We start from the raw sequence: 12,400 nt of genomic DNA on the forward strand, positions 1-12,400 counted from the left end.
TCTGTGGTAGGTAATATGCTTAAAGGTATTTATGGAGAAAAATGTATTAAGGAATCTAACTCCTTAGTGGTACATTCTGTATTTTCACAGTACAGTCATTTATGTTAGAAAGCAGTTCTTAATCAACTACACCTGGCTTTTATTTTCACCTAGAAAATAGATATTTGGATGACTGTTTTTCAAATTACGCCGTTTATGTATTTTTGTTTCGAGGATCAGGACCTTAGGGTTTTTGTGCTTGGTAAAGTTGGTAGAAGGAGCTCCAATGAACTAAATATGTTGTATCTTAGATTTTAAATTTGAGAGGTAGGAGGATATTAAAGCACAATATGGTAATAATTTGTGTCTTTGGTGACTATAAAATAAGTACTAGTAGCCTTAAAGTAAAAAATAATTTGAAATAAAGTATCAACATTTTACAATTGCATGTTTTTCTGAAGCAGCTTTTATTTTGAATTGCTTCCTTGTGTATATTATTATTCAATTTATGTGACTTAGAAAAACACTAGTTTTGTTGAAAGAAAATTGTTTTGTGTGCATGATCTGTACTCCAGATCTTGAATCAGAATGATGTGTTCTCTTCTACTGGTTCTGCTCGAGGCTTATAGCAGAAAAAAAATAATTGTATGTTGAACTTGAAGAAACATAAACAGTAACAAGGGTGAGAATTGTTTTCGCAGGAACAGATTCTCCCTCTTGATGGATTCACATTGTTCTTTCTTAAGAACCTCCCAGAACAGAATTATGGTAGTGGTATTACATTGAATGCTTTTAGAAGGGCAAAAAGGAATTTTATTATACATTTAAAATATAGTTATCTGAAACTTTTAAGGTACATACATGTTTTGTTGCTCATTTTGGATTTGCATTTGTTTTTCACTTATTTCTGTAAATCCAGTGAGTTTAGGTCTAAGTAGCATTATGCCATATGCACTTTTTCATGATTTAGTGAACTTTTTTTAATCAGTGATGTTTATGCTCTCTAATACTAAAATCATCTTTATTTTAAAGATACAGGGAAATGATGCATGCCTTGAAGAATGTCATGACGGTTGTGGTAGAATCTTTGATTAACAAGTTTGAAGAAGATCGGATGCGTAATAAGGAGCAGGATAGTAAAACAAAGAAAGAACATCAGAGTGGCTTCTATACGGACAACTGTTCTGACAGTGACTCCTCATTCAACCAAGTACAGTGTGTTTTCTCTCTACGTTATGAAATAAGCATGGTACTACAATATTTTTAAGCTTCTGTCAGTGGAGACTGAGAAGCAGCCCTAGAAAGAGATTCATCCTTCCTATCTTTGATATATCGTAATATGAATTAATTACCTTTCTTTCACTCCAAAGTACCAAGCTTATACTGGCTGTCTAACCTTTAGGCGGCATATGCTAGATGAGACGAATTGGATGCCCATATGTGCTGAAGTACATATGCAAGTACTGCATAGAAAAAGATAAAATAATGGTAAAAGCAATATATCATCTAACTTTTTGTGATTTTACTTTGGGAGCCAAATAATGTGCAGTTTGTTTCTAGACTACTGCACTATGCTATATTACTTACTGAATGAATTGGTATAAAGGATTTTATGAAGATACAGGAAACTTTTAAGTAAAGCAAAGCAAAACATGTAACGAGAATTTTGTTGCAGTAAATTTAACTTGGGGCAAATGGCAGAAAACATTTAGAATAGTCACTTTAATGTTAAATTAGTATAAATATTGAAGTCCTAATTATTAAAAGTAATTTAGATATCCGAAAGACTGATTATTTTAATCTTCTGCTGTTCAGTTTAATAAAATATTCTAATGGTCATTTTATAATGTGTATTATAGAGTTACACATTCATGAGTCAAGAACAGTTGCAGCTGCTTGTTGAAAGGCTTGACCCTGTTCAGCCTAAGGAAGTAAGTTTCAAAGAAGAAATAAAATGTTGATACAAATGAATGTTTATGGCATATTGGAAAACAGACTCTCTGTACGTAAGAGTTCATATGTACCTAAGTGGAATCTTGTCTTTGTTGGTTCATATATTTTGGCTTCAATGCAGTAACTGCTCTGCAGTGCAGTATTTCATTGTTCGTAACCATCTGGTTCAAAAGGTAATGTTATAGCAGGTATCTTTTTTTTTTTTTTTTTTTGGTTAGGCGTTTATGTGATATAGATGTGCATTTTTAATTTGGAAAAAGTTATTCTGTGAGAAATAAAGTTATTGAAGCTTATTTTCCTGTAAAAGTGCCCCTTGACCTTCTTGGTAACTTCTATATTGTCCTTTGTGTTACCCCTATCAGAAGAGAGAGATGCCAGCTGGTTTGCCAACAAGTTGCTGCCAGATGGAATATATAAATTCCAAGTTAGGTTTGCCTTCCTGTCAATGGCACCACTAATTTGTGTCTCTAACCGCCAGTCAGCACCAGCTGCTATTTTTGAAGCTTGGAGAAACATTTTAGAGTTCTGTCTCAGTAAGACTTGTTTGGGATTATCTGGCACTTGAAAAAGGCATGGTAGATGGGAGCTGTTATAAACATTGTGATCAAGTTTTCTTAGAAAAACAGGTAAAAAGTCTGATGCTATTAAGTACAGTTAAAATCTCCTACAGTTTGTTTCAGTAATACAAAATAAATTACTAGAGATTACAGTTGTCTACAAATAGAACAAAAAAATTAAGTTATTGAGATTGTAATGCTGATGAAAATTCAGCAGTAAACATAGTGTGTAGTCACTCTGTTTCCACTTTCACTTACTGACTTTTTAGAAAGCTGCTAGGCACATTTGTAGTATTTGGTGATAGTTTCCTATATTCACTGATAAAAAAAATATTTGATTATAACCAGAAAATAGAACAAAATCCTTGCATCCGGTATTGAAAACCTATATAAAATGTTTTTGTTGCTTTTTCAAATATGTTTGGGTTTTTTTTTCTTAGTGATGTAAAGGTTTGTCTAAATCACCACAAAAATATAGCAGAAGATAAGTTTTCTGGAATTCCCATCTGGAACAGGCAGGTCCTGTTCTTCCTTCCTCCAAATTATATTGTAAATTATGTATTTGAGAAGTGGCTGTGAACAGATCTGTGGTGTTTATCTTTTTGACTACTTCAGGTTCGCCAAGAAGCGTTGCAGACACTGTGCTTTGCCCCTCCCTCTGATATACTGAACTCTGAGAGTTGGCCAAGTCTGCGTAAGCATCTGACGATGTCTCTGTCAGATCCTGATGCAACATTCAGTGTAAGCTAGTGTTCTGTGTTGAGTTATTACATGTGTAGACTTAGTAGAGTACTGAAGAGGAATAAGAAGTTACATTTGTATTATGAGTAGTCCAGCAGGGTCCCCAAGACATTTTATTATTTGTGTATCTATTAGATAAACTCTTTTTTAAAGAACTATATGATTCCAGTAGGTCTTGATTTAAAGGTTTACAACAGGATTTGAATAGGATTTTTAGAGACTGGAGTACTTGTTTACGTATCTTCTAATAGGAGTGATAGGTTTGAATGTCTTTTAGCAAACAGATTTAAAAAAAACTGACAAAACTCTTCTGTAAAACATGTCGTGTTAATATTTCCTATTTAAGTCAGGTAATATGCTCCATGATGATGAGAAAATCATACATAGTAGTATTACACAGGCACTAACGAGGAAAAAAAAAAGACAGCTGCTTAAACTGCTTTTAGATTATTTATTATGCCAATTAAGCTTTTTTTTCTTTTTCTTTGAATTTTAAAGTGATTATCAGATAAATATGAAAGTTGCTAAAACTTTTTGCTGTCATAAATATGACAGCTGCTGTCATGTCTTTCTCTTTCAGCTTAGGTCTACAATTTCTTTTGAAACAGTGCTAGTTACAAGTTACTGGTACATTTAGTAACACGAAAACATTAATGTTAATGGAAAAGTACAATAGTATTCCCTGATCTGCTTCTTTGTGTCTCAGTGAGGTGCTATCAGTTAAGGTATTCAAGTAAAATTTCCTTTGGACTGTATGTTTCTGTGGTCCCAAACTGTATATTTTTATAAAATATGCTTCACCTCTGTAGAGATATCTGAGCAATATGTAGTATTAGGAATAATGACACTTCATATTGATTACTGTGCAATAATAATACACAGTTACATGACTGTTTAATACATTGCTTGCTTTTTCTACCTTAGGAGAAAATTCTTAGATTCTATGCAAAAACCTTTTCTTCTTCTCCATTTAATATGACAAGAGACGTCTATACGAGTTTAGGTATGTGCATTTAATTACATTTAAGACTTCATGAGTCATGTACTTCCAGAAAATCAGTTAACTTTTATAATGAAGCTCTATAATACACTGTTTTGCCCCTGTTGTCATGGAGGTGAGGTTTTGTTGTTTTTTTTTTTTTTTTTTTTTCCTTCTTTTTTAGCAAGACACTTGGAGTTGTACTTTCTTTCTGGAGAATATTCTCTTCGTATTTCAGCTGGTCTGGATGTATCTAACACAGACATAAATCGTTTACTTAAAAAGGTATACATGAACTTTCCATACCTTTTTTGTCATTACTGAAACATCAAGCATTCTTTGTCTTTTAGTTTTAATAATTATGTTTTCAGGTCCGCCTTTTAAATGAGTACCAAAAGGAAGCTCCCTCTTCCTGGATTCGTCATCCAGAAAAGTATGTCACTTTTAAAAACCTGTCACTGTTTCTTAATTTAATGATTTTCAACATATAATTAGATGCATATAATTTCAGCAAAAGATTGATTACAGAATGAACAGAGGACTGGTCAGTGATAAGGGGGAGGGGTGTAAATAGTTGGTGGGAAAAGTGGAACAGGGAGCAGACAGGTCATATTAAGTAACTTAGCTTTTGAAATGTTCTAAGTACTTTTTAACAAAAAGAATTTGGATGTTTTACAAAGTAACAAGTGTAATAAAATATGTAATCATGAGGACAGTACACATGTATGTTGTTGTTAGTTTTATTCATGGTAATACAAAGAATTAATATCCTTACAAGATCGAGTTAAAGATAATATTGTTGATATTTATGATTTATCTGAACAAAGAGGTTTTACTAGAAATTTGTTCCTGAGTGTTACTGGTGGAAAGATTTAAGTGATTTTTGTTTTCTGTTCTTTTTTTTCCTATTTGTGTCATAAGGTACATGGAAGAAGTAGTGGAGAGTACCTTGTCCCTTTTGTCAGTAAAACATGAGCCTAATCATCCTGCTTCTCCAGAGTTTTTGAGTCCAGTCTACTTCTTGGCGCTGCTAGATAGCAAAGCAGTATGGTTTAAAAAGTGGACAGTAAGTAAAAAAAACCCCAACCCAACAACCTCTAACTTGTTCATGTCTGACATGTATTTTGAAAAATTTGATGTATGACTTATTATCACAGACCTCTTGTGACCTGATAACAATGTATAATGAGCACTGTAATTAAGGAAGTCTGTGGGTTTTTTTTAGGCATTTATGTCTTTTGCCCTTTAACACTACTCTCTCCCTCCATTTCTATTCAGTTACTAGTTTTCATAAAATATGTGTGAACTTGCTCTGCTTTGGGACTTCAGTCCCTGAGTCATAATTGACTGATAGTTGTCAGAAGATACAAATATTTTTCTGGAAGAAGTGATGAGCATGAAAATACAGTTATATATATGATGTGCTGCACACAACTTGCTAACCTCCAGTGGACATTAGAGCTTTTTGCTCTATTTTGTATAAAATTATAATTTAGGATTTACATGGCAGTGTCAAAAGACGTAGTCTAACATTTCAGCATAGTTATGGTTTTTGTTTATCGCATGTGCTGCTACATATTTTTCTAATGACATAATTTTTTTTGTCATCTTAAATATATTGCCAGCAACAGGCTCAGTTGAGTATAATACTGCTTTACACAAGCTGGAGTTCAATACATTGAACGTGTACTGTGCACAGGATCCCTAATAGAACAGAATCAGAGATAATTTCTGCTTTTTAATTAAAAAAATAAAACTTACATGTTTAAAGTTGACATTAGGTCTTCTTTGTCATTTTAGCATGCATATTACAGCAGAACAGTGGTACTTAGGCTTTTGGAAAAGAAATATAAATCTTTGGTAAGTACTTCCTGAGGCAAGTTTACTTGGAACTTGTTCTTGCTTTGCACATTGTGGTTTGAATACTTTTTTCCCTTTTGTCAGAGCTGTTCCATGTTGTTTAGCTAGATGAGCCTTTTAGATTTTATTATTTTTTTTTTAAATTTCCATTTGCTTAAATGAATCATTTTTAAATGCAAAGAAGGGTATGTGACCAGCTCTGAGTGAGGGGGAATTTGAATGTTTTATAGCAGGTGTTTAATTAGGATTATTATTTATTAATTTCTTATGTTACATTGACACTTAGAACTACTTCTGACAATGCATAAAAATAGGAAATGGTGAATGAAAAAAATATCATAAAAACTCTATGCTGAATTTGGATTTTTGATGAGAGAGAGAGAGACTAAAATCCCATTATTGTGTTCTTTAAGTTGTGATATGAAACATCAAGGATTCAAAGTGTCAGTAAAATAAATCAAACTGGGAAAACATCTTTAGTAGTGTAGGTGTTCATGCTTGCTCATAGTCTGTATGGGTAGATCTCTTCACTGGAGTGGAAGTTTCATTGTTTTCGGTAAGACCAATATAGATGTGAGATCCATTCATATAGACAGGGATTTGGCTATGTTTTGTAAAATCTTGTAATACAAGTAAAGTATAAGGTAAAATTTATGTGACTGAAAAAACCTTAAGATGGGAGACAAGGATACAGGCAACTATAACAGATGTATGTCTTGTTTGTCTGTATGCATAGAACAGAACATAAAATAAAGCATGTCCCATGCAACAAAGAGTTTATAATAGGAAGTCCATGAGCAGGGTAATCTAATCTAATTTATTAGCATAGAGTAAACATCCGATTGAGGGTTTTTTTTTAATTATGTATGTCTGTATATTTTATTTACGCTTGTGATTAAGTCTTAGCAGCTCCAAACTGTAATAAATCTAAATATACTTCGTTGTTCATATGCTATATTTGTGATTAATTTCTAAATCCACGCTGATAATTTTTAAACTTTTGTATACATTGATTAGATGATAATGCTATGATACTGATACAACACTTCTGCAAAGAACAGTAATAGCACTTACAGCACCAACTTACAGTTTAGTAAGTGTATTCAAGACAAAGTTTTTGACTTGGGGAAAATTAAAATCTTCCACAGTAATGAGAATACGGCAATCACAGATTGCCATTAACTTCTCAAAATACTTGCATGTTCTCTGTACTCTTTTTCATGGATTGTCTTAATGCTTATAGAGCTGGTAGTGTGATAATGTAATAATAATGGAAATGTGTTTTAATAGCCCCGTAAAATTTTGCCTCCTGTTGGTTAACCCATTCAATGCACTGAAACGTGAAGTAATTGCAGTGAAGTGGATATTTAGGTTCTTGTGTTAAAGGACAGTACTTGGTTACAAGAGAGAGTGACTTTATTGTAAAATACCAGGTGCTTTATACTTTTGTGCTTTTTTTTCCACAGATTAATGCAGCTGTCCAGCAATGTCTTGATTATTTTGAATTTTGCAAGGCAGCAGTTAATAAAAATTCCGGAGTCAATGACTTCTTCCAGCAGCATTGTAGTGAGTACCTTTGCATGTCTTGCATTATGTGCACATACATCCACATTCTCTGGGTCTTTGAGCGTACTACCTTAAGAGGAAGACATTCCATCTGTTCTTTTTCTTCCCAAAATGTTGTATGTCTATCTTTTGAGAGAACACAAATAGCAGTGTTTAGTTACTTAAGCTGTCTGTCTTTATATACAAAATGATCCATGTATGTTGCAGGTAGTAGCTAGGTACCGTAGAGTACTAAGCTAGAAGAGTCAAGTTCTAATTTTTTTGGTTTTATTGTTAAAGGTGATAAGCAGAACTTTTCTTACACTGGACAAGAATTGCAGTATGTCTATTTTGTTCATTCACTGTGTCTTTTGGGAAGATTGTTGATCTATAAGCAAGGCCGAAATCTCTTTCCAGTACAGCTGAAAAATAAAAAAGGTAAGGGGAGGGCTGAAGAAAATGGAACCTGTTGAGCAATACTTTCTCTGTACTTGACGTATGTTTACACTGCAATATCATGGATGTTATACTCTGTTCTGCACTTCTGTGCCCAGGAATCTTTCTTAAAAGATGGTGTAGGTAATTTTGAGCATCAACACTGTGTTTGAGTCCTTGATGGACATGGTTGAATGGATCGCTTTTATCCTTACATATAATATATTAAATTAATGTTGAAGGAGAGTTGGATCAGTGTGTAAGTGATTCAGTCTTTCTAGGTATGAGTAATATCTTTTGTCAAACCAATTGATATAATTGATTGGAAGAAAGACGTGTACAGGGACCAAAACTGTTTTTCAAATGTGAAACAAAATCAGTATTTTCAAGTTAATTGCAAATCGAAAACAATTGCTCTGAACTTAACTTATTAATATAATTAATGTAAAACAATAGTAGAGGAAAAGGTTGGTACCTGTGGAACAGAAGTGTTGATAAGGACAGAAGATATGAGATGGAAAAGCCCTTGGACATCCAGAGAAATCTGCATTTGGTGATACATTGTGCAGGGTTGGCAAATGCAAGCATGTGAGAACAGTTGTAGTGTTCCGTTACATTAATATCTCTATTAATTCAGTGTAGGATTAAAAACATTACTGGATACTAATTCTAAGACTGGTTTTCTGAAGATATTTTGTCCCTCTAGGGCATTGTAGAGCAGTTGTGAGGAAGAAAAATATACTAATTGAGTGCTTTTGTCATTTCTGGATTATCTGTATAACACCATTCAAGCAGTGATCCATTGGTGATGGTTGCTTTTTTCTCTCCCTTGCAAAAGTAACAATCTCACCATCTGTCTTCTTAATAGTGTCCTTCTCGGCTTCATAGATAGCAACCTTTTCCTCACAAATTGCCTGATTTATTAATATAATTACATTAAATTGGAGCAATAGTTCCCAGCCTTCAGTTAGTTGCATGTTTGTTGTTTTTGCTTCAGACCTGAGGAAAAGTTGTCTGATACCTTGTCTCTTTTCCAGTTGTTTCCCTTAATCTAATACTAAGGTAATGCTTTTTCCTATAGCCGTGTATATTCAGCATTCTCAAACTTTGGCTGCCATTTTTTTCAGTAGAAGGCATGGTAAAATTGACATTGGCTAAACTGGGAGCAAGATCAAACCTTATAAGTTGATCATGAAATACTGTGGTAGTGTCCCAGGGACATGCATGTCCTTTGCTTTATCAATTGTACTTACGCTGATTTTTCTCAATAAAGCAAAGCACTTTTTATATATATTTACAAAATCCATTTTATCTGTAAAATTAAAGTTGCATTTTAATTTACAGTACTTTTCTTTTTTTGTTTTTAATAGATAGTGTATCCATAACCGATCTATTGGTATTATTTACTCAGCTTATTTATTACTCTCCAAGATACCCAAAGACGGCTTTGGCAACGCATACAGGTAAATGTTTGGTTTTAATATATGCTAATCTGTATACTTATAAAGTCATGTAGTAACTTCTTTTGCAATTTTTAATTTGTGGCTGTTATTTGTGCAGATTTTTCTCTTCCTTATCTTTCCTTTTTCCCCTCTAACTGTGTTAAATCAGCGCTTAACAAAATTATAATTCAGAAGCATGTAGATAAGCCATACAGATACATTTGTGTAAGTTAAAATATAAACAAATACTTCTTGTGTTCACCAGACAATTATTCTCCAGCAAGTCTTGTTATGGAGATTCTGCAAGTTTTTTGTGATCAGACAGGATGTGCTGCTGAATTTTTATATAAGGATGCAGTGATTGATGCCCTACTTCATCCTGTTCAGACTTTACTGAGTGGCACAGAGGTTTGTATTAATCTTTGAAATAATGTTTAAATCTATAGAGTATTATCATTTTCCTGTATTTTCTATGTAGAAGATTTATTTAATCACATGGTAACTTCTGTAGTATTTCCTACATTAGCTGTTATAGCTATCATTAAATAGTGTAGGCTGTCGTTAAGATCAATCTGAAAAACTTGGTTTTCTTAAAAGCTTGTGAATAGTAGCAAAAATTGTTCTGTAGGGAGACCATTCCTTTGAGAAAATCACATAGCTTAATTTTTTGTTTTTGTTTTTTTTTCCTTCCAATGTTTTTGTGTGTCTTTTGGATATTTCTTGGATGCTTATTTGCTGTACCTCCTATTTAAAAGGCGACCTACTTTTATTCCTTTTTAAATTCAGCTGGCAACTTGAAGTTAAGTGTTCTCAATAATGAGTATAGGTAAAATATGTAATTCTTCATGAAAAATTATTATTTTCTGAATTGGTAAAAGGAAGAGTGTGATTTTTGTTTTGTTTTGTTTTGTTTTTTTTTTTTAAAGCACTTCTGTAAGAGTTGTAAAAATCTTGGGAAACATTATCTACCTCTAGGTGCTGAAAATCTAGTTTATAGTTTCAGCCTGTCCTATTGGTTTTGTTTTGACTGAAATGATTTAACTGATCTAGGTGACTAAGTCTCCAGACAGAGAGGCCGAAGGTCTGAAATGCCTATGGAGGAGCCTGAACTATCTTACATAAAAAGACTCTGAGAGAAATTAATGGCTGAGAAGTTTTGAATTTACTTCCTGAGATTCATGCTTGAAAAGGCAGTTCCTAAGTTAAATACCTCATCTACATTCTCAAAGTTGAATTTTGTCAGTATCCTGATTATTTTTTCAGTGCAGTTTGTTTATTTTTCAGAAAGGACACTTCATATTGATTCCTGAAAATATTTTTAGCTCTACAAAAATATTCCAATGCTATTTCAGAAGTTTCCAAGTAATATTTTAAAGTATGTATTTCTGTAAAGCTTAAAGCCATAATCCTGCAAAAACTTTATTGTGTCAATAATTTAGCTCTTTTGGCAGTAGCATTACTTACGTATTTTACTATAAGCCTATCTATGGATGCTTTTGCAAGACTAATAGTTTAAGTTGTCTTGCTTTTACTAGACATTGCAAAAATTTAGTGCAAATGTTTTCAAGTACAAAAAACGACTGAGCCTGCAAATGCTTTGAACACTGATAGTCAAATTTAAAAACAGTACTAAGGCGATCATTGATTTGCTGTGATGGAGTCCTGTGTAATCCCCTAGGAAATCTGTGTGTTCACATGGTATTCTAAAGCATATACAACCGTCTCTCTTCTTTATTATACATTAGTAGTTATAAAAGAAATTACATCAACGTTTAATGGTTCTTCCCTTTTTTTTTTTTTTTTTTGTTTCTACCGTGCTCAGCTGTTTCTTGTAGGTAACTGAACTCTTAAATTATAAGCCCTCCTGTGACTTAGTAACTGGTCTGTTTAAAAAAACAGGTCAGAATCAGGCATAATTAAAGCAGAGGAGCTGTAGTAGGTTGGTTATGTGTTACGAATCTGGAATATGTCATATTTGTTCTAATGAAGGTGCAGATTGTTTTGTATTGCATCTGGCAAACAATAGCTAGAAATGGTAGACCAAGTCAGAGTGACCCTCTTTGTGTTTCACAAGAATTTGAACTGGTTTTGCTTCCCAGCCAAACCATTGGCACTTCTTAGACACCCAGGAATCCTAATGCTGCACTCTACTACTGGACCATGCCTATATCGGAAGGCTATGGCCATGCACACATCTTTCTTCAGCTGGGGTTGTGGGGCGGGTAGTGCTGGAGCTGCATATGGGGCTCCTGGGTTGTACAGTGGGCATACTGAGCAAACACCGTGCTGTTATTTTACATTTGAGCGCTGAATTCACTCAGGTAAGTGCAAGCCTTACTTGCCTTTTAAGCAGAGTAGTATTGCATATCTGTAGTAGAGGGGAGAGGAGAAACTTGGTGGCAATCACCAGGAGTTGTCAGAAGTATCAGTTTGTGGGCAGCAGTATTGATCTTTTGGGCTCTGTAGCCTCTGAGTTGCTGCTGACGCCTAGCTGGTACAGAACTTTGCATTCCCATTCTAAATAAACAAAGTACTATGTTTTGGGTTTTTTTTTTTTTTTTTTTTGGTGTTGCACAGGGAAAGCAAAATAATAACGCTCTTGAAGAAGCAGTGACAGCACAGTATGTTCCTTTCTTAGAATTCGGAACAATGATACCCAGTAACTTAAAAATAAAAGGTCAGGGAGATTTTTAACCCTCTGTATCACTGAAAATTTTAACTAAAAAACCTAAAGTCGAAATGGTATTTTTGTCTTGGGTTTCTTTGACCACCGGCATTGATAGTAAATTCCTTAAAATTTAAAGTAGGAAGACTATTTTTCCTCTCTGCACTATATAAAATATAGAGCTACCTGTAAGAGAAGAAGTAGGAGCTGGATTGCATAGCATTTTAAAAATAATTTCTCTTGT

General features: G+C 33.6%; 1 protein-coding gene across 1 annotated transcript in view; it reads left to right on the forward strand.

Moving 5' to 3' along the window:
- Window positions 1–12,400, forward strand: part of TBC1D32 (TBC1 domain family member 32) — a 94,388-nt gene that overhangs the window by 6,881 nt on the left and 75,107 nt on the right. The window contains exons 4-15 of the mRNA XM_082481157.1: window positions 1,012–1,189; window positions 1,839–1,910; window positions 3,105–3,230; window positions 4,155–4,233; window positions 4,394–4,494; window positions 4,581–4,642; window positions 5,131–5,275; window positions 6,010–6,069; window positions 7,536–7,635; window positions 7,915–8,052; window positions 9,420–9,512; window positions 9,757–9,899. Coding sequence (XP_082337283.1) covers window positions 1,012–1,189; window positions 1,839–1,910; window positions 3,105–3,230; window positions 4,155–4,233; window positions 4,394–4,494; window positions 4,581–4,642; window positions 5,131–5,275; window positions 6,010–6,069; window positions 7,536–7,635; window positions 7,915–8,052; window positions 9,420–9,512; window positions 9,757–9,899 — 1,297 coding nt within the window. The remainder of the gene's footprint in view (window positions 1–1,011; window positions 1,190–1,838; window positions 1,911–3,104; window positions 3,231–4,154; window positions 4,234–4,393; window positions 4,495–4,580; window positions 4,643–5,130; window positions 5,276–6,009; window positions 6,070–7,535; window positions 7,636–7,914; window positions 8,053–9,419; window positions 9,513–9,756; window positions 9,900–12,400) is intronic.

This window comes from Vanellus vanellus (genome assembly GCF_965231255.1).
Source record: "Vanellus vanellus genome assembly, chromosome: 3".
NCBI classification, from domain to species: Eukaryota; Metazoa; Chordata; class Aves; order Charadriiformes; family Charadriidae; genus Vanellus; species Vanellus vanellus.